Source organism: Nerophis ophidion, linkage group LG14, assembly GCF_033978795.1.
Source record: "Nerophis ophidion isolate RoL-2023_Sa linkage group LG14, RoL_Noph_v1.0, whole genome shotgun sequence".
In the NCBI taxonomy this organism is placed as follows: domain Eukaryota; kingdom Metazoa; phylum Chordata; class Actinopteri; order Syngnathiformes; family Syngnathidae; genus Nerophis; species Nerophis ophidion.
Window position 1 is genome coordinate 20,365,442 of NC_084624.1, and position 27,212 is coordinate 20,392,653.

General features: G+C 40.6%; 1 protein-coding gene across 4 annotated transcripts in view; it reads left to right on the forward strand.

The window, feature by feature from the left end:
• gpc5c (glypican 5c) overlaps positions 1 to 27,212 on the forward strand; it is a 366,734-nt gene that overhangs the window by 39,846 nt on the left and 299,676 nt on the right. Inside the window, exon 1 of one of the 4 annotated variants that reach the window (XM_061920091.1) lies at positions 3,617 to 4,035. The exons of 1 other annotated variant lie outside the window; for it this stretch is intronic. In XM_061920091.1, the coding sequence (XP_061776075.1) occupies positions 3,855 to 4,035 (181 nt within the window). In that variant the 5' untranslated portion in view covers positions 3,617 to 3,854. Of the gene's footprint in view, positions 1 to 3,616; positions 4,036 to 27,212 lie in introns of those variants that run through there. 2 more of the 4 variants (XM_061920092.1, XM_061920095.1) reach the window with 2 other exon arrangements.

The following is a 27,212-nucleotide window of genomic DNA, read 5'->3' on the forward strand; positions in this document are numbered from 1 at the left end:
ATTAATGGGGAAATTGTCGTTTTCTCGGTCCGAATAGCACTTTTTGTTGGAGGCTCCCATTAAAAACAATGTGAGGAAGTGAGGAGCCATCAACATGTGACGTCATCGTCTGCGACTTCCGGTAAAGGCAGGGCTTTTCTGTTAGCGACCAAAAGTTGCAAACTTTATCGTCGATGTTCTCTACTAAATCCTTTCAGCAAAAATATGGCAATATCGTGAAATGATCAAGTATGACACATAGAATGGACCTGCTATCCCCGTCTAAATAAGAAAATCTCATTTCAGTAGGCCTTTAAGAGCTTCAATTTGATTAAAAAACGATTAATGATGTATCTCTAATTTAGGTATATTGATGCAGTTTTACATTTATTTTCCTTTCGCTAAATAAGCGTTTATCACTTGCAACTTTAAAAAAACAATGCATTATTAACATGAAACACTGGAATTAATTCCCATCACATTTATTAAATTACTGGAACGTTTGTAAAACTGGAACATGAGTGCCCTAAAATAAAGGAACTGATCGGATCCCTCAGTAAGATGGCTCTGCCAAGGTCTGCCAAATTCTTTATTTACAATAAATAGATAAATGATCGATTGACATTTACTAATGGATTTAAAATCGTCGATGTCCGATTTGCGATGCATCTAAAAATTGATTATTTTCCCCACCGAGACGTTATGCCTCTATTTAATGATAATATAGCACATAATAGCACTAAGATAATGACCGCACTTCTTGAGCAGTGGCGGGCCGCGGTTTTCCCACTTAGGCCTTCAGTGATGTCCGACTCCAATAATTACCTCTCAAAACACCATCATTGATGTCCCCACATGACCATTGTTGGAGAAATACTATACAGAAACAGATCTACGCCCTAATGGGCATTGTACAAAACGGTTTATTTTCTGGCACATTTAAAAATCAATAAACCCGCATAAGCAATTAAAACATTTTTTATTTGGTATTGTCAAAATTAAAACTGTAAAAAACATTTAAATTAGAAAAAATAAATAAATAAAACATTTGAACACACATTTTATCGACAGCTGAGCTAGCTTACGGGGTTGACCGACATGGTCTCACAATATGTAGTTTCTCTTTAAATATCTTTCTTGAAAATGGCCTTGCAAATATAAGTGTTGTCTTGTCTAATCATAAAAGATGCAGACAAGGCGTGTTGGCTGACTTCTTAAAGTTTACTCCACAGCGTACTCATCAAAAAGATCCCGCTGCCGGCATGTCTACATTAAACAACATAAGCATGCTCTTCACGTATGTGGCATGCTGGGTAATGGAGTTCTTACGTTACCTGGCTCATAACATCACTATATATATCTGCCTAAGGCATATCTAGGCATATTCATATTACCATGAATTGATTAACGTGGACTCCGACTTAAGCAAGTGGAAAAACTTATTCGGGTGTTACCATTTAGTGATCAATTGTACGGAATATGTACTGTACTGTGCAATCTACTAATACAAGTTTCAATCTAACAACAAGCCGTGATCTGATTGGCTATTGCCACTGTCTATTACTGTATGTCCCCGTTCACTTACAGTGCTCAGATACCAGCATTGCTGAATGTGAAGGTCTTTGGCAGATTTGGTACAGCATGGAAACATAAGCGAGCTGAATTCTGATTGGATAAAAACTATAAACTAAAAACAACAGAGCTGGAAGGAGCATGATATGAAGAGAATATGAATAATTTTAGATATTTAGGGAAATGTAATCAAAAATTATTTTTATCTTTAATTATGATGATGAGGGCTTCACGGTGGAAGAGGGGTTAGTGCGTCTGCCTCACAATACAAGGGTCCTGCAGTTTTGGGTTCAATCCCAGGCTTGGGATCTTTCTGTGTGGAGTTTGCATGTCCTCTCCGTGAATGCGTGGGTTCCCTCCGGGTACTCTGGCTTCCTCCCACTTCCAAGGACATGCACCTGGGGATAGGTTGATTGGCAACACTAAATTGGCCGTAGTGTGTGAATGTGAGTGTGAATGTTGTCTGTCTATCTGTGTTGGCCCTGCGATGAGATGGCGACTTGTCCAGGGTGTACGCCGCCTTCCGCCCGATTGTAGCTGAGATAGGCGCCAGCGCCCCCCGTGACCCCGAAAAGGGAATAAGCTGTAGAAAATGGATGGATGGATGGATGGATGGATCATGATCATGATTTCTGGTCATGTTAGGCCAGCAGAGAAGGCCTTGCTGGCCCTGACGGCACACCACTGTGTTTGAGTGATTTGCTTCCTTATTAAAATACTGCCATGCAGTCATATGAATAAAACAAAAAATACTAAATTTTTTGTCAAAAATCAATTAATCAATCAATGTTTACTTATATAGCCCTAAATCTCTAGTGTCTCAAATGGCTGCACAAACCACAACACAAACCACTACGACATCCTCGGTAGGCCCACATAAGGGCAAGGAAAACTCACACCCAGTGGGACGTCAGTGACAATGATGACTATGAGAACCTTGGAGAGGACGAAAGCAATGGATGTCGAGCGGGTTTAACATGATACTGTGAAAGTTCAATCCATAATGGATCCAACACAGCCGCGAGAGTCCCGTTCACAGCAGAGCCAGCAGAAAAGAATGAATTAGAAAGATATGCATGTCGATGTAGACGAACAAAATGTCGTGGATACCAACAAATGATCTGGCAAAACAAACTTCTTCCCTTTGTTCGTTTTGAAATGAGGTTTGAAAAAAAATTATACAAAAATGCTCTGGGCATTTGTCATTCAGGTGTCAAGCCAAAATTGTGCCCAGCCGAAATAAGTGCTCAGGGGAGGTGTGTGCATGCGCGCACCTGCGCAGTCCACAGGTGCGCCGGGCAGTTTTTTGGCAGGGCGGAGTCACTGACAAACCAATGTGTGTGTAGCGAGAGAGACCGTCCACTATTTTTAAAAGCTTAACTCAGCAAAATTAAAACTACTGATCTTATTTGTTTCATCCTGCCGTTTCTCCATATTTAATAGCCTAAGACAACATATATCACAGTAACTTTGGTGTGATACTTTTTTTCTTTTCGCTAACGATATCAGCAAAACCACAGGGGCAATTATTTGGCAAGCCGTCCCATACACACTGTATACTATAGGGTGGGCATATAATTCGCATTTAAGGCGCTAAATATATGCCCCGACACGCTTGGGCACTTACTTCGCAGCGAGTACTTATTTTGCTTGAAACCGGAATCGTCGCTATCGGATGAAGAAAGGTCGGAGAGTCCAGTTTGAAAGGCCCCATCCTACTCGGGTATTGACTGTGCGCTACTTTGTCCACCAGATGTCGCCAAAGTAAATTACATTTGACGTGCCCCTGCATTCAACTTGATCAAAGTGGGGTTGAATTGCACGTGGAAGTCCGCCGCCACAAACGCGCCTGGAGATAGTGACGAGTATTCAATGCAGTGTGGAATGACGTCATTTGAGAGGGGTCTCTTCAGGTGAACGTGTAAAAAAAAAATCATACGCCTGATGATATCAAATCAGTTGTGGAATGTTATAAGTGCGGGTCCTTCTGCAGGGTTCAGTGGGTGTTTTTTATTTTGTATTCGGGGGCTCTGCAGCCAAGGGGAGGGGGCGTGCGCGCCGTAGACAGACACAAGCACGCAGACAGCCTGCGTGGTCTTTAGACAGTCAGACAGCCTGCGTGGTCTTTAGACAGTGGGACCCCACGGAGCAGAGCACACACCTCCTCACCAATAATGTGAGAACCCCCATCCTCGCTTCCTCGGCCTCCAGTGACGCAGAGCCTCCTCACCCCCAGCCCAGCAGGCTCCATCCAGCTCCATCCAGCAGGCTCTCGGCGGCGCGAGCAGGTGTGACATGCGGCCATGTCCCGTGCAGGAATATGCCCACGCGTGAACTCCCGCGGACCTTTTTGGATTTTGCCAGCAGTCTTATTGGCGGCCAGCGCGCTCCACGCCGGCGCCTACAGCTGTCATGAGGTGAGGACCGCCTTCCAGCTGAGGCAGGTCGGACCGTCGCACCGGGTCCCGGAGACACCTGGCACAGGTGAGCCACGCCCCTGCCTGAGCGACAGGTGGAGGACAGTGATGCATGGCTCTTTGCACTTTGGCCTTTTTTCCTAGCAAATTGCCCGCAGAACACACATTTATACCGTCGCATGCTTGTTCGTTGATCGGTTAGTTAGTTGCTTAGTTCTGGCATAAGTCATCTTTTCATCCCAACTTTAAATGTGACATATTAACGATTGATATTGATTGAAGTTTTTCCAAATATGTTCAAAAATGGTGCTCAATTTACCACCAAAATTGGTTTATTGATCAAATCAAAGCAGTTGTACCTCAAATTAGTGTTGTAACAATACCAATATTTTGGTACCGGTACAGGTACTAAAAATTGTTCGGTACTTTTCAAAATAAAGGGGACCACAAAAAATGGCATAATTGGCTTTATTTTAATAAAAGAAATCTTAGGGTACATTAAACACATGTTTCTTATGTTTAATATGTTTCAAAATGCAACAAGGAACTAAACAGGAGGTCCTTCATACTGACAGCCATCAGACTGTATAATGCAGATGTTACTTCTTGACTGCACTTAAATGTAGAATATTCCATCCATCCATTTTCTACCGCTTATTCCCTTTCGGGGTCGCGGGGGGCGCTGGCGCCTATCTCAGCTACAATCGGGCGGAAGGCAGGGTACACCCTGGACAAGTCGCCACCTCATTGCAGGGCCAACACAGATAGACAGACAACATTCACACTCACATTCACACACTAGGGCCAATTCAGTGTTGCCAATTAACCTATCCCCAGGTGCATGTCTTTGGAAGTGGGAGGAAGCCGGAGTACCCGGAGGGAACCCACGCATTCACGGGGAGAACATGCAAACTCCACACAGAAAGATCCCGAGCCTGGATTTGAACCCAGGACTGCAGGAACTTCGTATTGTGAGGCAGACGCACTAACCCCTCTGCCACCGTGAAGCCCATGTAGAATATATTTATATTATTCATAGATTATATATATAATATATGATATGTACTATTTTATTTATTATTATTATTGTCCATTGTGAGCGAACTGTGAATTTCCCCCAGGGATCAATAAATTACTTGCTATTCTATTCTATTAATTTCTATTGCAGTTAAGTCCTTAAATAAAATAGTGAACATACTAGACAACTTGTCTTTTAGTAGTAAGTAAATAAACATAGGCTCCTAATTAGTCTGCCGACACATATTGTGTGCGTCATGGCGTGGCGCAGTGGTAAAGTGGCCGTGTGCAACCTGAGGGTCCCTGGTTCAATCCCCACCTAGTACCAACCCCGTCATGTCCGTTGTGTCCTGAGCAAGACCCTTCACCCTTGCTCCTGATGGGTGCTGGTTAGCGCCTTGCATGGCAGCTCCCTCCATCAGTGTCCATTTTCTCTACTAAATCCTTTCAGCAAAAATATGGCAATATCGCAAAATGATCAAGTATGACACATAGAATGGACCTGCTATTCCCGTTTAAATAAGAAAATCTCATTTCAGTAGGCCTTTAACACTCACTTTCTTCCTTCCCATTGTTGGAAAAAAAAGTCATGTCAATCTTTAGCTATAAGCTAGCGAGTAAGACCCGATGTTTTGGGCGGATCTTACAGGGTTCGTTGTGACATTTGCTACGCCAACTAATGGCGGGGATGCTTATAACTCAAATGTGTGCTTGCAATTAGTCAAGAGAGAGCTCTTATCTCAAAACACTCTTAAATTTGGGCACTCTTAAGTGGAGGTTCGGCTGTAGAGTGGAACTTCAATGACTCAACACAATGAATTATCAGATGCTGGCCAACCTCTGATTTGTTCATATCTCAAAACAGCATTTTCCGAGGAAAGAGTTTCCATCCAAAAAAAATCGCAAAACATCAGAAAACCTTTTGTACCTTGACATGGTAACTTTTCTATTAGCTGTGTGGGTGTAAACAATAAGTCAACTGCGGCACTAAACACAACAATTTAGATTGAGTTTGAGTATGAGCTATGAGTATGAGTTTATTTGGAACATGCAAGCATACAACAAGATACATCACAATTTCCAGTTTCTCTTTTCAACATGTTCGAAAAGGAGTAGGAAGAAGCAGAGCTTATTTAATCCTACCCCTTTTCTTTTACATAACCGTTGCTAAAACTTTTGTTCACTTCCTGTTCTCAATGTCTTCACAATATACTCCATTAGTAATCAAATAAAAATAAATACAAAAATAATTGTTGAAGTTTTTTTCCATACAATGAGATAAGTAAGATTATTTTGAGAATTAAAGAATGAATGGTGGATAAATTCAGAATGTTTATCATGATTCTTCTTTTTTGTACTTTGTAAACACTTCCAGTTTGAAGAGTTTCTTGAAGTGGATGATATTAGTACGTTGTTTGATTGCTTTGCTTAATCCATTCCATAATTTAATTCCACATAAATATGTACTGAAGGTCTTAAGTGTTGTACGTGCGTACAAATGTTTTAAGTTACATTTTTCTCCAAGATTATATTTCTCCTCTTTTGTTGGGAAGAGTTGTTGTATATTCTTGGGAAGCAGATTGTAGTTTGCTTTGTGTATAATTTTAGCTGTATGCAAATCCACTATGTCGTGGAATTTCAGTATCTTTGATTCAATAAATAAAACAAATCAAATCAACTTTATTTATAAAGAAGGGTTTGTATGGTCTCTATATCCAACATTATGTATTATTTTAACTGATCTTTTTTGTAACACTGTTAGTGAATGAAGTGTACTTTTGTAATTATTTCCCCAAATTTCTACAGTCACTCAGATATGGTAACACTAGTGAGCAGTAGAGAATATAAAGTGATTTGTTGTCTAGAACATATTTAGCTTAATTCATTATTGACAAGTTTCTTGCAACTTTCAGTTGTATATTTTTTACATGAGATTTCCAGTTCAAATTTCCACCAATCATTATACCTAGAAATTTGGTTTCATTTACTCTTTCAATTTGAATTCCGTCTATTTGTATTTGTGTTTGACTTTCTTTTCTGCTATTACCAAATAGCATTATTTTAGTTTTACAGAGATTAAATGATAGTCTGTTTTTGTCAAACCATTTTTTTGTATTTGTTAATTTATTTTGTTATTATTTGTATTATCTTCTGTGTGTTCTCTCCTAAACAAAACGCTGTTGTATCATCCGCAAATAATACTAACTTTAAATCTCTTGTTACTTTACAAATGTCATTTAAATAGAGATTGAATAATTTAGGTCCTATTATTGATCCCTGAGGGACACCACAGGATATATTTGGCATTGTAGAAGTGTGTTCGCCTAGTTTCACTTATTGTTTCCTGCTCGTTAGATAACTTCTTATCCAGTTTAAGACTAACCCTCGGATGCCATATCGTTCTAGTTTTTTTGATTAAAATATTGTGATTAATTGTGTCAAATACTTAAGATTAAAATGTGAATGAGGTGTAAAACAAGTTAAGCTTTAGCTGTACGCTATTTTTAACTCTAATTGTCAGAAAAGTATTAGGTCTTCAATGATTAAAAGATTATTTCGATTAGAAAAAAAGCTTCATTTTATAATCTGTTGTTTCTATTAATCATTTAATGCAGTGGTTCTCAACCATTTTTCAGTGATGCACCCCCTGTGAACATTTTTTAATTCAAGTACCACCTAATCAGAGCAAAGCATTTTTGGTTGAAAAAAAGAGATGAAAAAGTTAAATACAGCACTATGTCATCAGTTTCTGATTTATGAAATTGTATAACAGTGCAAAATATAGCTCATTTGTAGTGGTCATTCTTGAACTATTTGGAAAAAAATAAATAATTAAAAACTTGTTGAAAAATAAACAAGCGATTCAATTATAAATAAAAAATTCTACACATAGAAGTAATCATCAACTAAAAGTGACGTCTTTGGGGATTGTAATAGAGATCCATCTGGATTCATGAACTTGATTCTAAACATTTTCTCACAAAAAAAGAAATATTTAACATCAATATTTATGGAACATGTCCACAAAAAAGCTGTCAACACTGAATATTGCATTGTTGCATTTCTTTTCACAGTTTATGAACTTACTTTCATATTTTGTTGAAGTATTATTCAATAAATATATTCATAAAGGATGTTTAAATTGTTGCTATTTTGGAAATATTTTTAAACATCTCACGTACCCCTTGGCATACCTTCAAGTACCCCCAGGGCTACGCGTACCCCCATTTGAGAACCACTGATTTAATGAGTCTAACTAAGAAAAAGATACAATCCAGACAGCATGGAATGCCTGGAAATTCAAATACGTGGACCATCAGTTTCTCTTTGTATGGTGAGAACGAAGGTTTTGACAAGCAGAAACATTTTCTATTTAATCTATTTTCTTTAAAATGTGCATTTACGCAGTGAAGTTTGGTTCATCTGATTAATCGAACAAAGTAATGGATAGCGGCAACCCAAGAAGTATAAAGAGAACCACTAATGTAATGTAAAATTTGTGGATTTTGGAGCTAGGTGAAGTGTTGTGGAGGATTACGATGTAACAACCTGCAGGAAAGTTACCTAAAGAGAAAAGTGGTTATATTTCTAGTACTTATCTTTTATTGCAAATTGTTGTCTCCAGCAGATGAGTTAAGATGTGATTGCAAAACAAGTTTGTGTCTTGTTTGGACAACTGACAGCTGACGGATTATGGATTTGTGTAAAGTATTTGTGATATGTGCTTTTCCAACTTCACACAAAGGGAACAGTTATTTTCCGAGGATAACCATCAATTCCAAAAGTTTTTTGGAGGAAATACACGTTGTGAGAGGGTTTAGGCGCCCGTTCAACAATGTTCCTTTTCTCTTGGGCAAGCATTGTTGGACTTTTTTACCACATGTTCCACAACTGTGGCTGCATAGCTACCAGCTTTACACTACTGACGTTCTCCTTTTGATGTTTGCCCTTTAAATGTGCAGATACATTTTACGATTCAGCTCCCGGGTCATTCAGCCCATCCTGGGTATGAATGCTCCACATGGGAGTGGAGCAATGGATAGCTCAGTGGGAAACACTTCCAAACCATCTGATATTTGTTTGTTAAAGCGTGTGTCACTACTAGCAACAAGAGGATGAGCGTTCCATTTACGAGCAGCAGTTGCACTCCCAGACAGAAGCACCTTGGTCTTGGGAGAATGTGGACGGTCTGAAGCGTGGTTAGCGTGACATGCTAAAGAAGTCCGCAATGCATTTGCACCACATTTGCACAAAGCTCCATGGCAGTGTGACAAGGCGCCATGCAACTGCTTCTCACAATTCCACCTAAGTTGGAGCCATGGCAGGAACCATCAAGGAGGTTTTGTTGTTTTGGTAGGATTCTATGATAAGTAAATGACAGATTTTAAATACATTTAGTGGATTAGTGTGACACGAGGCCAGGAAGCATCTAGGACTACATTTACACTGCAAGTCAAAGTGGCACAGATGAGATTTTTTTCAAAATCAGATTTTTTTTTTCCCCAGCTGACTGTTTACACCGCAAGTACAATGTGATGTTTATCAGACTCCCATGTAAACACGCACATGCCCCCATGTCATACTTGCCAACCTTGAGACTTCCGATTTCGGGAGGTGAGGGGTGGGGTTTGGGGTGGCGTGGTTGGGGCGGGGGGCTTGGTTAAGAGGGGAGGAGTATAATTCACCAACTCGAGTATTTCATATATATATATGTATGGAATACTTGACTTTAACTGAATTCTAGCTACATATATTTATTTTATTATATATATAAATAAAAAAAATAGTTGAATTTCCGACGGCACCTTTTAAATAGCCATCCATCCATCCATCTTCTTCCGCTTATCCGAGGTCGGGTCGCAGGGGCAACAGCCTAAGCAGGGAAACCCAGACTTCCCTCCCAGACCAACCGGGAGACATAGTCTTCCCAACGTGTCCTGGGTCTTCCCCGTGGCCTCCTACCGGTTGGACGTGCCCTAAACACCTCCCTAGGGAGGCGTTTGGGTGGCATCATGACCAGATGCCTGAACCACCTCATCTGGCTCCTCTCGATGTGAAGCAGCAGCGGCTTTACTTTGAGTTCCTCCCGGATGGCAGAGCTTCTCACCCTATTCTCTAAGGGAGAGCCCTGCCACCCAAAGCTCAATCTTGTATTGTGTGGCTTCATAGCGTGGCGCATATTAGTAAGTGTTAAAGTTGTTTATATCACAACCATCAGTGTACTCTGTATCACCCAGTATGCCTTTCAATCTCATACGTGTGATTGCGGAAGCTGCACCCAACATGTTGCTGGATCAACAATCGATTCGTACATGTTGTTGAAGGTGTCTAAGGCAATGGCTTCACAGCACGCCCACATTCTTGTCATCAGGATGAACGTTATTGAATAGTCGCGAGAACATTAGCGGCTCCAATTGACTACATTACTCTGTGACACAGTTTTAAATAGCTCTGTGAGTGGTAAAAATGGCCAACCACTCATGTAATTCAGCGGGCGGTTGGTGGGCGGGTACAGTCCTGATAAAAAGTTGATTCGGGTGGACGTCGGGTGGATGACGATTCTGGGGACGCGGATGATATAATTGCCTATCCGCGCATCTCTACTACCTAATGCATACGTTCCTTGATTGCGCTTAAATGTAGACTATATGTAGAATATATTTATATTATTCATATATTATACATTATATCCATCCATCCATCCATCCATTTTCTACCACTTATTCCCTTTCGGGCTCGCGGGGGGCGCTGGCGCCTATCTCATACATTATATATATTATATTATATATAATAAATTATTTATTATTATCTTTGTTTATTGTGAGCGAACTGTGGTGCTGAATTTCCCCCAGGAATCAATAAAGTACATTTTATTCTATTCTATGTACAGTAGATGGTAGTATTGTCCTGTTTAAGAGGGTCCCAACATTGCTGAGTTAGGTCCGCATGGAGCTGGAGGGGGCGGGGCCTCCAGCTACGCCTGAATTTCGGGAGATTTTCGGGAGAAAATTTGTCCCGGGAGGTTTTCGGGAGAGGCGCTGAATTTCTGGAGTCACCCGGAAAATCCGGGAGGGTTGGCAAGGTGTTTCCAATTGTTCTGGAACTTGCAAGCGTATTTCTTCATTTTGCTAGTCGACGGTGTGATATATTGGGTTGGAGTCAATAACCAGGCGACGTGATGAAGTTACGTCTCTTTACTGTGAGCTTCAGAACAGACTCCCTAATGCATGTTCCTTGACTGCACTTAAATATAAAATATATGTAAAATATATTTACATTCTATTCTTTTCTATGTACAGTAGATGGCAGTATTTTCCAGTTTAAGAGGGTTACAACATTGCTGAGTCAGGTTCTCATGGAGCTGGAGGGGGCGTGGCCTCCAGCTCCGCCTGAATTTCCACGTAATGGACACCCCTGGTCTAGTGTAATACTGTATATTTGGGAAGGTTGCAAACTTTTTATGGCCGTTAAGTAGAAGCAACATATACATAACCGTGGATCTAGGTTGGCTTTTGTTATGTAAACAATTTAGGACATTTACATAACAAGCAAATAAGGCCACAGCGTCAATTCCGGTCCTTCAACAATCGCTTTTTCTTCTGAATCGAAATATATATCTATATTTTACATGTAGTCTACAAACCCTGTTTCCTTATGAGTTGGGAAATTGTGTTACATGTAAATATAAACGGAATACATTGATTTGAAAATCATTTTCAACCCATATTCAGTTGAATATGCTACAAAGACAACATGTTTGATGTTCAAACTGATAAACATTTTTTATTTTTGCAAATAATCATTAACTTTAGAATTTGATGCCAGCAACACGTGACAAAGAAGTTGGGAAAGGTGGCAATAAATATTGATATAATTGAGGAATGTTCATCAAACTTTTATTTGGAACATCCCACAGGTGTCCAGGCTAATTGGGAACAGGTGGGTGCCATGATTGGGTATAACAACAGCTTACCAAAAAATGCTCAGTCTTTCACAAGAAAGGATGGGGCCAGGTACACCCCTTTGTCCACAACTGCATGAGCAAATAGTCAAACAGTTTAAGAACAACATTTCTCAAAGTGCAATTGCAATAAATTTAGGGATTTCAACATCTATGGTCCATAATATCATCAAAAGGTTCAGAGAATCTGGAGTAATCACTCCACGTAAGCGGCATGGCCGGAAACCAACAGTGAATGAATGTGAACTTCGATCCCTCAGACGGCACTGTATCAAAAACCGACATCAATCTGTAAAGGATATCACCACATGGGCTCAGGAACACTTCAGAAAACCACTGTCACCAAATACAGTTCGTCGCTACATCTGTAAGTGCAAGTTACAGATGTAACTGTTGAACGACTGTAGCTTTACATAAAACAAAAATGGGAAAGAATTCCACTTTCAAAGCTTCGACAATTAGTTTCCTCGCAGTGTAAACTATTGGATTTTGGTGCTGGTCCATGATTTTCCCCCCAAACTGTTGCCCACACTTTGCAATTTTTTGTGTGCTCATATTCTCTATCAAAATTCAGATTTGGTTTAATGTAATGAAACACACTTTAGGGCTCCAACGAACGTTTGTCGGTGGCCGACTCTTTGCTGCATCGGTAGTCAATAGTGTCTAAATAATAGGCTTTCTACCATTCATACAACATATTACTTGAATTTGTTTCCACGTCAAAGACCCCCTTTTTATTTTTATTTTTATTTTTTTTATTTTTTTTTTTTATTTATTTATTTTCTATTTTTTTTTTTTTTTTTTTTTAATAAAAATTAAAAAAAAAGAAAAAAAAAAAGAAAAAGGAATACCGAAAGATGAAAGGGAAGAGAGAGAGGCAACCTATATTAATCTTGTAGATTGTTATAGTAACAATGGTTTAAGCTCTGTCAATATGCCTTGTGTTACCCAGTTTACCCTAGGGCAACAGCATTGATATATGTTTGATGAAACATGATTATGTGCATGAGTGTATGTATGTATATGTACTTTTATATGAACAGAATGTGTATATGAATGTTTGTACAGTAAATGTATATGTACAGTATATGTATGTTTGTTTGTACAGTGAATGTATATGTACAGTATATGTATGTTCGTACCGTGAATGTGCGCGTGGATGGATGGACTTGGAGTATGTAGGTATGTAATGTATTTGTGTTTGTATGTGGGACCCCCTTTTTAAGGTGTGGCGGATTAAATTTCATGTAGGGGAACCCTTGTATCACAATATATTATTTGGCATATACAGTAAATGATAATAGAACCATTTAAAAACGGGTTGTAACAGCTGTCAATTTAGTTGCTGACGTGTGCGGTAACATATTTGTTTATTTCCACTTGTATTGTTTTCTCAAAACGATTAATAGTGACTAGTAGGGATGGGTACCGAATCTGGTACTTTTTTGGCTCAGACCGAATCCCACCGGTTCTTCCAGGCACCGTTTCACATAAAATCCAACGGTGCTGTGTTTCCATACCATGGTTGCCCATGATGTCACTCCGGCCGCCTTCCAGACAGACTCGGCATCACCTTACCACTTTGATGCATCCATCAGTAACTTTTCTGTCGCACTTGTAGTTTAGGGCAGAAGTTGGAGCCTATCCCAGCTGACTTAGGGTAAAAAGGTCAATCACAGGGCGATATGGAATGGGGTATTGTGTGGGAATTGATCCCACATCAGCTGCACCTAATGTGAACCACTATCTCACCTTGACCCTCCATGTGGTCAATTGTTTATCCTGGCATTATTTGTTGAATGCTTTCTGACATCTCCCCCTTAGTCACAGCTGATCAAACACGTTTTAATGTACATTTTGGGCTTCTTACTCTGCTTTATTTACAGAGGTTGTTTTGGGTCATGTCTTCAAAGTGGTTACCAGTGGAGGGGATGTTTGAGTGGGAGATTTGCTGCGTGTGTTTGTGTGCTACTTTCACAGATCAGACGCCAACAAAAGCAAGACTGGAAACTTGAAGTGGCAAAACTTCAGCTCCTTTTCACAGTGGGATGTTTGTATTGGGATACAGTACCACATTTCATTAATTTTTCATGAGATGTGCCAGGATTATGGCAACAGAGGGCATCAGATAGCTAACTGGAAATGGTCACATCCAGTTTAATAGTAAGCATGTTATGTTGTTGTTTGTAGCAAGTTCAGATGCTGTACATTACTCTACTCAGGGGTGTCCAACACGTGGTCCGGGGGCCAATTGTGGCCCCTGAGACGTTATTTTGCGGCCCGTACCTTAATGTGAAAATTTAACGTTGGTGCGGCCCCCGAGTTTTATATTAATGGCGCTTTATAGCGTCATACTTGTATACCCTCAATTTATCCGGGAGACTCCCAATTTTCAGTGCCCCTCCCGGGGTAATCATTCTCCCAAATTTCACCCGAACAACAATATTAAGGGGTCACCGTGGAGGTACTGTCTCTCGCGTCCTCTACAACCTGTAAAAACAGCGTGCAAGCCCTACCACAAGTTGTCTTTGGCCTCTGTAAACGCAGTAAGCGACTGCAAGACATAGTTGATCAACAACCACATAGGTCACACTGAGCGGGGCCGTATAAACAACTTAAACACTGTTCCAAACATGCACCACACTGTGAACCCACACCAAACAAGAATGACAAACACATTTTGGGAGAACATCTGCACCGTAACACACCATAAACACAACAGAACAAATACCCAGAATCCCATGAAGCCCTATCTCTTTCGGGCTACAATATACACCCTTTCCCCCCCAACCCCACCCCCTATTTTAACAGTCATAAAGTTTTTTTATACGGCCACCCTCAGTGTGACCTGTATGGCTGTTGATCAAGTAGGTCTTGCAGTCACTTCCGTGGGTCTGCAGAAACTTCATACAATATACTATGACTGGCCCGCACACTGTTTGTATGGTGGAAAAGCGGACAAGACGGCAGGTTGTAGAGGACGCTAAAGGCAGTGCCATCACGGCACGCACTTAATATTGTTGTCCGGGTGAATACTGGGAGAATGATTGCCATGGGAGATTGTCGGGAGGGGCACTGATATTCGCGTGTTTCCCGGAAAGATCGCGAGAGTTGGCAAGTATGTTGCAAGGGCGGGAAAGCCATTCAAACCAGGTGAATTCATTAACAAGTGCATGTTAGACTTTTTTAAGAAATATTTTCTTGCGGCGCAGCCTCACCCAGTTTCAACATCCAGTGGCCCCCAGGTAAATTGAGTTTGAGACCCCTGCTCTACATGGTGTTGTCTTTCTTGTCAGAATTCTCAGTGTGCCAAATACTTCAAACTTAGGGGAAGCATGTAAAGGACAAGCATCCAGACCTGACAATAAGTTAAAAGAGCAACAATGGAGTTAACTAGCTCTCCTGTTGTGCTCATGTTGTGCTTAAACGTGTGACGTGGACACGCATCGCATTGTGGGTCTTGCTGAGCTCTAAATTGTTAATATACATGGCTGGATGCAAGACTGTGCTCAAGTTAAAATTTTCTTTAACAAGTCCAAAACACGGCGCAAACGTGCGGCATCATTAAACTGCCACAATTGTGACAATGATCACTTCAGGAAAAAAACATGAGATTTTTCTCATTTCCGGCATGAGAGCAAAGCCGAAGAAAGTCGGGTTTTGACGGTGGCAGAGGGGTTAGTGCGTCTGCCTCACAAAACGAAGGTCCTGAGTAGTCCTGGGTTCAATCTCGGGCTTGGGATCTTTCTGTGTGGAGTTTGCATGTTCTCCCCATGACTGCGTGGGCTCCCACCTCCAAAGACATGCACCTGGGGATAGGTTGATTGGCAACACTAAATTGGCCCTAGTGTGTGAATGTGAGTGTGAATGTTGTCTGTCTATCTGTGTTGGCCCTGCGATGAGGTGGCGACTTGTCCAGGGTGTTGCCCCGCCTTCCGCCCAATTGTAGCTGATAGGTACCAGCGCCCCCCACGTTCCCAAAGGAAATAAGAGGTAGAAAATGGATGGATGGATGGAAACAGACAGTGAATCAACGTTCAAACATGACTTTTAACACCATCATCTGGTACATGTTGGCGTGTTCACTGCATTTTTAGACTGGTAAGTTTGAATCCATACTTGCCAACACTCTGGGATTTTCCGGGAGACTTCCGAAATTTAGCGCCTCTCCTGAAAACCTCCCGGGACAATTGTTCTCCCGAAAATCTCCCGAAATTCAGGCGGAGCTTGAGGCCACGCCCCCTCCAACTCAATGTGGACCTGAGTGAGGACAGCCTGTTTTCACGTCCGCTTTCCCACAATATAAACAGCGTGTCTGCCGAATGACGTTATAACTTTAGAATGATCGAGGGCGAGTCCTTGGTTTCTTATGTGGGTTTATTTTTAGGCAGTTTCATTAATGTCCTCCCAGCGCAGTAACAACACACAACAACAGCAGTCACGTTTTCGTCTACCGTAAAGCAGTTCCTCTGCCATAAACAGCAATGTTGTGACACACTTAAACAGGACAATACTGTCATCTACTGTACATGCATATGTGACTATAACATCTATGGCTTTTAGAGAGTGCAGTGCACAACTGTGCTTACAACAAGGAGACAAAGCAGAAGAACAAGGAAGATACAGCTGTGGCGACACCGACGACGAGTAAGATGAAGAAATACGCTTGTAAGTTCCAAGCCGCAGCTGCGATTGGACCTGCATAGCCTCTGGGAAGAAGTAGCGGACTACCAAGTGCTTGGCAGTGAAGATCTTCCTAAGGAAGCAAAGATCGGCCGGTTTTGGGCCATGCTAGGGAGAGATGAAAGATTCCAGACTCTAGTGCATTTGATGAAAGCACTTCATGGTACCGCTACTGATAGTAAAACGTTGGTACAGGGACGACACTGCAACAAACTTATTTAAACTTTAAAATAATTTGGAACCAAACAACCAAATAATAACTATTCTCACGGCTTTCAATCAATCAACCTGACTCTTCAGTTGGTCTCAGAAGCTATTCGTGTTATGGTCTTACAGGGGAAGGTGACGGCAACAGACACAAGAGGATATTTTGTTCTATATATTTATTATATATATAAACCTTATATATAATAATAAAACAATAGAATATAAACTAAGGAAATGGAGTGTGAACGAGATCCAAAAGTGTATGTGGTGTGTGGCTATGTGTGTGATTAGCTGAGGTGTGTGTTACCAAATGTTGTGGAGAGCGAAGTAACACAGAAGTCCGTAGGGCAGGAGCGAAGAGACAAGGTCCGTGTCCAAGCGGGGGAAGTCAAGGATTGAAGGAGGCAGTCAGAGTCCAGAGGGAGATCCAGGGAAATAGTGAGACGCACAGCTCACTTTAAAGACGACGGAGGGTACTGCGGGGACGACCCAGGAAAACTGAAAACACGGATGGGCAAACACAGCGAGAGCAGGATCACATTAAGCAGGATTATCGCTTACTGAATGCCAATTGAAGACTATACTCCGGGCCAGCACGCCAGTTTGTCCAGGCTTATGAAGGCAGCTCCTTCATTACCGGCATGTGTGATGATTGCCTGTGAATGATTGCAGCTGGCGGCTGCTGCAGGGCGGAGGCGCGCGCGGCTCGTCCCTGGATGTGCGCGCCCGTGGGTGTGTCCAGAGGTGCGCACAGACGTATGAGCAGAGTTGGCAGGAGTCTGAGCCGTAACAATTCACCTCTCATTCGACGCAATTTCTAAGACAAAATGAACATTCCAGTTGTTATCGATTGAATCCCCGAGAACATCCATAAAGATGCAATAACAACTATCCACTTAAAACAGTGTTGACTGGGAATTCAAATGAGTACCAAGATAATTGTAATGCAAAGAGTCAAGAATACTGTCATGGTCTTGGTGGGTACATGAGTGCTGTATATTTATCAATACCTTCCTCATTCATGCTAAGCACTCACTACACAGTATGGTCATGGTATTGAAATATTATCAATGTAAAAAGTTTGACTAAAGTACGCATGAAATGTGTCCTAAATTGTGTGATTCCTTCAGCACTGAACCAGTGGTTGAAATAGTTCGACCGAAAATGTCTTTCCAGAAAGTGAGTAGAGTGTTTGGTTTTCAAAAATTCCCCATTAAATTTATTGCCACATAGGCCCAAGATGATCGCTGACGTGCGTTGCTTATCCTGAGATTTGGAAAAGTTATATACTACTTCTGCGCCCTGGTATGCAGCCAAGCACCACATAGTGAGATTAGGTCATAAAGCCTCTTGGAAGGCAGACGCCCAGCAGTGCTGTTCAGACAACGGCGCTGCAGTTGGCTTCTTGAATACCATCCTCAGACACAATCAAGTTATTTTACAGCTCTTTTCAAATACCCTCTTAATGCTAGGCTTATCTGATTATGTGCTTGTTACAGGCAGAAAGCATATATTCATTTATTCATACAATTACCATTCTCTAGTTTAGTGAAGAACGTCATGAAGGAGAAAGTGTTGGCAGTAGGGGTGTGGGAAAAAAATCGATTCGAATACGAATTGTGATTCTCACGTTGTGCGATTCAGAATCGGTTCTCTTTTTTTTTTAATTGATAACATTTTTTTTTTTTTTTAAATCAATCCAACAAACCAATACACAGCAATACAATAACAATGCAATCCAATTCCAAAACCAAACCTGACCCAGCAACACTCAAAACTGCAATAAACAGAGCAATTGAGAGGAGACACAAACACGACACAGAACAAACAAAAGTAGTGAAACAAAAATGAATATTATCAACAACAGTATCAATATTAGTTATAATTTCAACATAGCAGTGATTAAAAATTCCTTAATGGAAATTATCATTAGACATTTATAAAAATAAAAAAAAGAACAATAGTGTCACAGTGGCTTACACTTGCATCGCATCTCATAAGCTTGACAACACACTGTGTCCAATGTTTTCACAAAGATAAAATAAGTCATATTTTTGTTCGTTTAATAGTTAAAACAAAAGTATATTATTGCAATCAGTTGCTAAAACATTGTCCTTTACAATTATAAAAGCTTTTTTAAAAATATCCACCACTCTGCTGGCATGTCAGCAGACTGGGGTAGATCCTGCTGAAATCCTATGCACTGAATGAATACAGAATAGTTTTGAATCGAAAAAATATCGCTTTTGAATCGAGAATCGCGTTGAATGGAAAAAATCGATATATAATCGAATCGCGACCCAACAATCGATATTGAATCGAATCCTGGGACCCCCAAAGATTTGCAGCCCTAGTTGGCAGTCATATGTCAATAGCATGGAAATGGGAAGGCTGTGTGTTATCACATGTTGCCGCATCCTTAGTCAGTTAGAGCATCAAAAGCTTTGGCAAGCTCTCAAAGCGAAACGTGGCCTTTGATTGGCTGTAGATACTGTATTTGGCTTCCCCTTTTAACTTGGCCTTCCTTGCTGAGAGAGCAAACACATGGAGGACACGTCCTACTCCACGCAGACAAAAATCACAGAGCATCTGTGTTTTCCCAACTCCTGACTTCAATAAAACGCAACATTACCCAGCAGAGCATGCAAGCCTTAGACTGCGTTACAAAGCCCAGTAGGCACCAGCTTTTTGTCCGCCTCCCCAACCTTGCCAGCATCGCATCAGTCCGAAGCGGATTATGATGTCTGAGTCGGTCTTCCACCTCTCTTATTGGATTTCAGGCAATGTAAATAATTACTATCTCATGTTTGAAAAACAAAATACAGTTGTCGAGAGCTTTAATGAAATGTTCATCTTTAAGAGTTGTTTGTGTGGGAGTGTTGAGTGGATGCCAGCAAAATAACACCTCTGATTTAATGCCTGTTAATCGTGTCTCTATCTGTCAGCCCATCAGTCCTCCTGCTTTGCCCTCTTAGCGCGCTCTGTCTGACCCCTTGTCTTTGGAATGGCTTTTAGACCATGTGCCAGTAGTCCTTGACAGCTGCTGCAGCCTTTGGTCTGGCATAGCAAAACACCTCAGTTTACTTTTAAGGTTGTCCAGAAAATGCAGGTATGCTGCAAAGACTTCTTTGAGGTGTGTTTTTATTTGGCACCAACAAGCCCAAGCCCAGCACCATGTGTAAACGCATTCGTCTCCTGTATGCTTACTGGATCAGACAGGTTAAAAGAGAACTGGCTTCCTGAGTTAGGATAACCTTTAATTGGCTGTTTTCTTACAATGTTTTTCTTGTTCTCATGTGAAATATCAAAATAACAGCGGCAGGATACTCAAGCCCTCCTCTTGATCCCTGTGAAACCACATTAAAGAGAAGTGGCCTGCATGTAATTTTTTAATTGGGCCTAAAAAACTTGTGAAACCTACCTTCTCAGCGGTATTTACCTCAACTACTGTGGTGTGGCATATTGCACATGGCATGTGAGCAAGCGTCACAAGTACAGTTGTGACTTGTACACTGAAGGGCACTGAGCTGTAGCTGAATGGATTGTGACTAACAAACCAAGACCCCTGAGCTGTGGCTTTACTATGGCAAATTACTCCAGAGGTATTTGTCACCTGAGGACGATTAGAGGAATTACGATTCAGAGTTGACATCGAGTCTCAAGAGTAAAGCCTATGTAAAGTTTGTGAAGGAAGAATATGTACTTACGTATACTAATAACCCATTTACTTCATTCAGGTAATTTAAGATTTTAAAAGTGGAGTATGTAGACCGATGCAGCTTGTTGAAATCATAATAATGAAATCACCTAAATCATATTACAAAATGTCATGTCAAGAGTATTAAAGAGTGTCAACTGGGGAAATAAAAAAAAAAACCCTAAAAAGTTTAAATTTAGGGATTTGTACTAAGAGACTTCGAGACTGTGTCCATAGTTTAAAGTTATGTTTTGGTACTGGGGTCCGGTCCACAAATATAAAAAAAAAAGATAAGTGGGGTGCACCTTAGTGTGATTCACTTTGTGTTTACACTGGTACTTTGGCTGTAGGACCAAAGGCTGCACAATAAAGAACATACGTCATCTAGAAAAGGAACTTTTGAGAGCACAGACCTCCACCGGCCCAATTGTTACAGAATCCTTTATACAAATCCGGACTCCAGACGGGTTTTGGATCCCTCCTTCAAAATCTAATAATTTGTTCCTTATCCCATTTCTGACATTAAATCAAAATCTTCCCATAACTGTCTAGGCTATGTAGCCAACTAACTGACAAACAGACACACCCTTGGGATTATGCATACCTCTGAGTAGAGGTAACAATATCAAATTGGGCAGCTTTCATGACACATTATTTAATGTAACATGGTTATCATATATTTTACGATATTTATCAGTTTATATTCAACTAACATATTGTAAAATGTACTTTAAAATAGCACCTTTGTCACACACAAAGGAAGAGAGCACTTCAACATCCTTTTCTTGTACATGTTTGTCCTTTCTTTTGTCTTTGTTATTTTGCTGACATTTTATTCAATCAATCAATCAATCAAAGTTTATTTATATAGTCCTAAATCACGAGTGTCTCAAAGGGCTGCACAAGCCACAACAACATCAGGGAAAGAAAAAACTCAAGCCAATGGGATATAATGAGGAACCTTGAGACTGGTCCGTGTGTTGGGTTCAAATAGCAATTACATAGCAATCACAGCTGACCTCAAGTGAACCAAACCACACCAGAGTTCAATTGCAAGCAGGCTGAGACCAGTCTCTCAAGGGGTCTTGGTCTACTTGTTTTTTTTACACCAGGACTGACCAATTAATTTGCACCATTACATAGTAGTAGGCTGTTATTCACTTTAGAACAACTTGTAAAAACATTGAACATTTCATTTTAGCCAAAGGTAAACAGATGAGAAAATCTTTTTAATACTCATACCATAAATTCAAGCTGATAGGGCGTGGATTGGTGAGGCCTTTAAACCGAGGCCATGACCCTGCCGAAGGGCCAGATAGATTACAGCTGATCTGATGGAAAACAAGCCTGCTGATGAATTTGACGAACCGAAATGCTCCTGTCAACTCGACTGCAATGACTCTTCCCCAATTCTCCTTGCTGTGTCAAAACTTCCAAAGACTCATTGGTTCCTAAGCTACAGTAAACACAGGCTGGTAATGACTCCCTCAACCCCCGCCCCGCCAAAAAAGTGTGCAGGTATATTTGTCACAGTCAGACGGTTCTGACTGCTTCACGAGCCAAATTGTTTGGCAGTATCACTTACTCCATCCGGCGACTCGCAAGGGACAACCAGGCCAGTCTGGATTACACTGTGAGTCCCCAGCATATTCATTTCGTATCAGAGATAACACACCAACACCACGGAAAGTGGGAGGGCGATTACTCACGATGACCTCACAATAATGCTCATGGAACTCAAGTAGCTTTACACTGTTTGTTGTGTCGTGGCATCAAGTTCACAGTCAGACATGGAATGGTTCATTTTTACAGAGATATTGTAAAGGCAAAGAATAACAACAGTTTGTCACTTTCCATACATTTTTTGTTCCACCCAAAAATGGATTAGGTACACAAAGTACCAGGTGTTAAGTCATCATTTTTTTACTATTTGGTAGTTATGTATCATCTAATCACAATATCTATGTTAGTTTTATTTGTAAAGGCAAGGAATAACAACAGTTTGTCACTTTCCATAAATTTTTTGTTCCACCCAAAAATGGATTAGGTACACAAAGTACCAGGTGTTAAGTCATCATTTTTTTACTATTTGGTAGTTATGTAATCACAATATTTATGTTAGTTTCATATAATCACAATATTTATGTTAGTTTTATCAACATTGGTACCTCAATTTACGAGTACCTTCATTTCCGAGTAATTTTACAAGGTTTTTTCTAGCTTTTCGCTCTGCTTTAAAGGGGAACTGCATTTTTTTAAAATTTTGCCTAGCATTTATAATCCCAATGTTAGACAAGAACACATGTACATTTATTTTTTATTTACTTAAATGCATTTTAAGTCATAAAATACGGCCAGTACGAGGTGGCTAATAATGCAGTTAATGGCAGTACTCCAATGGCGTCCATAAAGCTCACTAAAAAACATCCATAAAACCCCAATAATACTCCATTTACATCTTGCGACCTGAAGATTATCCAGGTATTAGCAATATTGTTATTATAAGCGCTAAGGCTGACAAACTGTTTTTTAGCCATGCCGTGAACACATAGATCTAACCAGCTTATGCTGCTATATTGACATATTGAGCTGGTGAGCTGCTGCATCGGTTCTGAGTTGGTGAAAATGAATTCTATATTATAAATCAGGCCTCTCAACTGTACAGTAGAAAGTTGTTGCCATAAATTGAGAAGTTTGTTTACTTTGACATCCAACATAGACCCAAAAGTTGCGAGAAACACACAAAAAGAGGCTCGTTTGTGACACTGTGTTTGGTTTTATTCCTTAATGAGGATTATGCTAAACCAGGGGGGTCAAACTCATTTTAGATGGGGGGCCACGTGGAGAAAATCTACTCCTAAGTGGGCCGGACTGGTAAAATCATGGCACGATAACTTAATAACAAAGACATCTTCATAATAATAATATATTTTATTTGTAAAAAAGCACTTTATATTGGGCAAATAACCTCAAAGTGCTACTGTGTATTATTAAAAAAAATAAAAATAAATTATTTTCTTTGTTTAAAACTAGAATAAGCACATTCTGAATTTGTACAAATCATAATGCTTTTTTTTTTTGTTACAATTACTTGTTGCAGTTAATAGTATTCAATCATTATTTGTTGCTATTTATACTTTCTGAAAAAAATATGTGATAATGTTCACCAGCCCACTCATTGGTGTTCATTTTCAATCTATCAAGATAAAAAAAATAATATCAAAATCAAATCACAGTATGTTATTTTTGTAGTTTAATTATTTTCCTTGATGGATGTACTAGCAACGTGTGGTTTGTTTCGTACATATGTAACATCATCTACAAAGATACAATCAATCAATCAATCAATGTTTACTTATATAGCCCTAAATCACTAGTGTCTCAAAGGGCTGCACAAACCACCACGACATCCTCGGTAGGCCCACATAAGGGCAAGGAAAACTCACACCCAGTGGGACATCGGTGACAATAATGACCCAGTGGGACGTCGGTGACAATGATGACTATGAGAACCTTAGAGGAGGAAAGCAATGGATGTCGAGCGGGTCTAACATGATACTGTGAAAGTTCAATCCACAATGGATCCAACACAGTCGCGTGAGTCCAGTCCAAAGCGGATCCAACACAGCAGCGAGAGTCCCGTTCACAGCGGAGCCAGCAGGAAACCATCCCAAGCGGAGGCGGATCAGCAGCGCAGAGATGTCCCCAGCCGATACACAGGCAAGCAGTACATGGCCACCGGATCGGACCGGACCCCCTCCACAAGGGAGAGTGGGACATAGAAGAAAAAGAAAAGAAACGGCAGATCAACTGGTCTAAAAAGGGAGTCTATTTAAAGGCTAGAGTATACAAATGAGTTTTAAGGTGAGACTTAAATGCTTCTACTGAGGTGGCATCTCGAACTGTTACCGGGAGGGCATTCCAGAGTACTGGAGCCCGAACGGAAAACGCTCTATAGCCCGCAGACTTTTTTTGGGCTTTGGGAATCACTAACAAGCCGGAGTCCTTTGAACGCAGATTTCTTGCCGGGACATATGGTACAATACAATCGGCAAGATAGGATGGAGCTAGACCGTGTAGTATTTTATACGTAAGTAGTAAAACCTTAAAGTCACATCTTAAGTGCACAGGAAGCCAGTGCAGGTGAGCCAGTACAGGCGTAATGTGATCAAACTTTCTTGTTCTTGTCAAAAGTCTAGCAGCCGCATTTTGTACCAACTGTAATCTTTTAATGCTAGACATGGGGAGACCCGAAAATAATACGTTACAGTAGTCGAGGCGAGACGTAACAAACGCATGGATAATGATCTCAGCGTCTTTAGTGGACAGAATGGAGAGAATTTTAGCGATATTACGGAGATGAAAGAAGGCCGTTTTAGTAACGCTTTTAATGTGTGACTCAAAGGAGAGAGAATTGCTATTGCGACATCCAGTGGACACATTTAGAACGGCAGTTTCTTTCATTCAAAAATTTCAGGTTCATTTTTATACTTGGCAAACTCATCCTGCGGGCCGGATAAAACCTGTTCGCGGGCCTGCGTTTGACACCCCTGTGCTAAACGATCCATTGTTTTATCATGTTTGTAATGTGTATTTCTAATTTGGCCATACTGCTGCATGAAGCTTCGTCAGTGTTTCACTGAAGCCTAATCTGTTTAGCACACCCCTTCTAAAATTGTGTATATTCAGGCTTAAAATATAATGTTCTGGATCATCATGTCAGGCTTTCCCCTGACAGTTTGTCTATGTTTTAGTTTTTTCCTCTGCATTTGTCTTTGTTTCCTCTGTGTTTAGTATCGCCTGTCTTTAGTTCCTGTCAATTGCTCTTATTTTGGTTCAGCTTCCTGTTTGTCTCTCTATGTGCTGTTATCACCTCATCTGCAGCTGATTGGCACCTGGCCACACCCGTTATCAATCAGCCCGCTCTTATTTGTACCCACTTTGTCTTCCAGTCAGTGCTGAATCATTGTATCGTCGTTGCCTCATGTCACTCTTGTGTCTTTGCTACCTGTCGTGTCTGACATCATTTCAGCTATTACCTGTCGTGCTACATCTTGTCCTGGTCGTCGTAGCGGTAAGCTGTTTTTGTTAGCCATTAGGTATTTCCAGTTTTTCTGTTTGTTATCCTCTAGCTTCCATGCTAAAGTTCCTTTTTGTGTTTCTAACTTCCAGTGCTAGCTCTCTTAGTTTGTTATTCCGCCCACGTGCGCGCTTTTTGGTTTTGTCTGAGTATTTATATTAAAATCATGTTTGCTCATTCCATGCCTGCCTCCCTCTCTGCATCTTGGGGTTTGACACCAAATAACCCTGACACATCATTTGTCCCAAAGTAATCGTTCTTGGCTCTCACAAAGTCTGCATGATTTGTAATTGATGTTGTTGTTGAAGGGAAAAGCGAATGTTGTGATGCGTTTGTAAAATGAATACACTGCTGTGTGCTTGAACTGACCAAGTATGAAAATATGACATGTTATTATGACTGTGCCTGTTACTACTATGCATGTTTACTTACAGCGTGTATATAAAATATTGGGGATGTTTTTTTAGAGTGGTTTATAGGCGGAATAGAGCGACTTCGATTGGCTCTATTGTTAGCTGACTTTTGCTAGCGTTTGAGTTAGAATGCGTTAAAAAAAAGAAAAACATATGCGTTCTTGTCTTGCATAAGGTTTGGGAATGATAAGCAAAATTTCAGAAAAAAAGTGTAGTTTCCAGTTAAGTTTGCTAGCATTGTTTGAGTTATGAGCCCATCCCTGTGTATTTGTCACAGGGTTGTGCAGTTTGAGCATTAAACAGTTGATATATGGTTACATGTGTAATGATCTGCGGCTCGGATCATGTCATATTCTGGTTTTGTTCTGTTTTTATATCACATCCTGATTGGTTTTTGTCTTCCTTAGTTCCTGGTGGCACTTCCTGTTTGTTGACGTTGCCATAGCCACACATTAGCGTCACCTGCATCTTGTTTTTCACGCGCACCTGCTCTGTGATTATCTCCATTATTTAAGCCTGCCCTTTTTGTTAATTCACTCTCTCAGTCTAGTTTGCCGTGCGATGCAACAGGTGACGTCGCTATTCCGATTGTGGAAAAATACTTTTTGTATTCATTAGCTTCCACACTATTCCTCTGTTTGTTTCCCTAGCTTACATGCTAGGGCCTTTAGTTCCTTCTAGCTCCCATGCTAGTTCTGTTTGTTTTGTCTTTAGTGCCTTTGTGCAAGTTTTTCTGTTCCTAGTCTGTTTTGTTAGTATTAATAAATCATCTTTTCTTACCTTCGCGCTGTGTCCAATCCAACTACATCCACGAGAGAATGCGTCACAACATGTTGCTGTTCCTGCTTTGTCTACACGAGAAACAAAGTTTTGATGAGATAGTTAACATGTGCGTCTGAGCACTACTTAGAGATCGACACAAGGTAGTGCGAAGGAGAGAGAAAGCAAGTCAGCCCAGTTGTAGAGTCAGTTCACATCCATACCCACACCTCCCGCCACCTGAACAGTTTTTTCCCCTCGGCCATCAGACACGTGAACAATACCAAGATCTGATAGCTCAATTACAGCCCATGTTATTCTATTCTGTGTTATATGTCTTTTATGTTGCACGATTGTGCCAGGTAAAATTCCTAGTTTGTGCACCCGTTCTCAAACAATGGCAATAAAAACTTTTCTGATTTCTGAT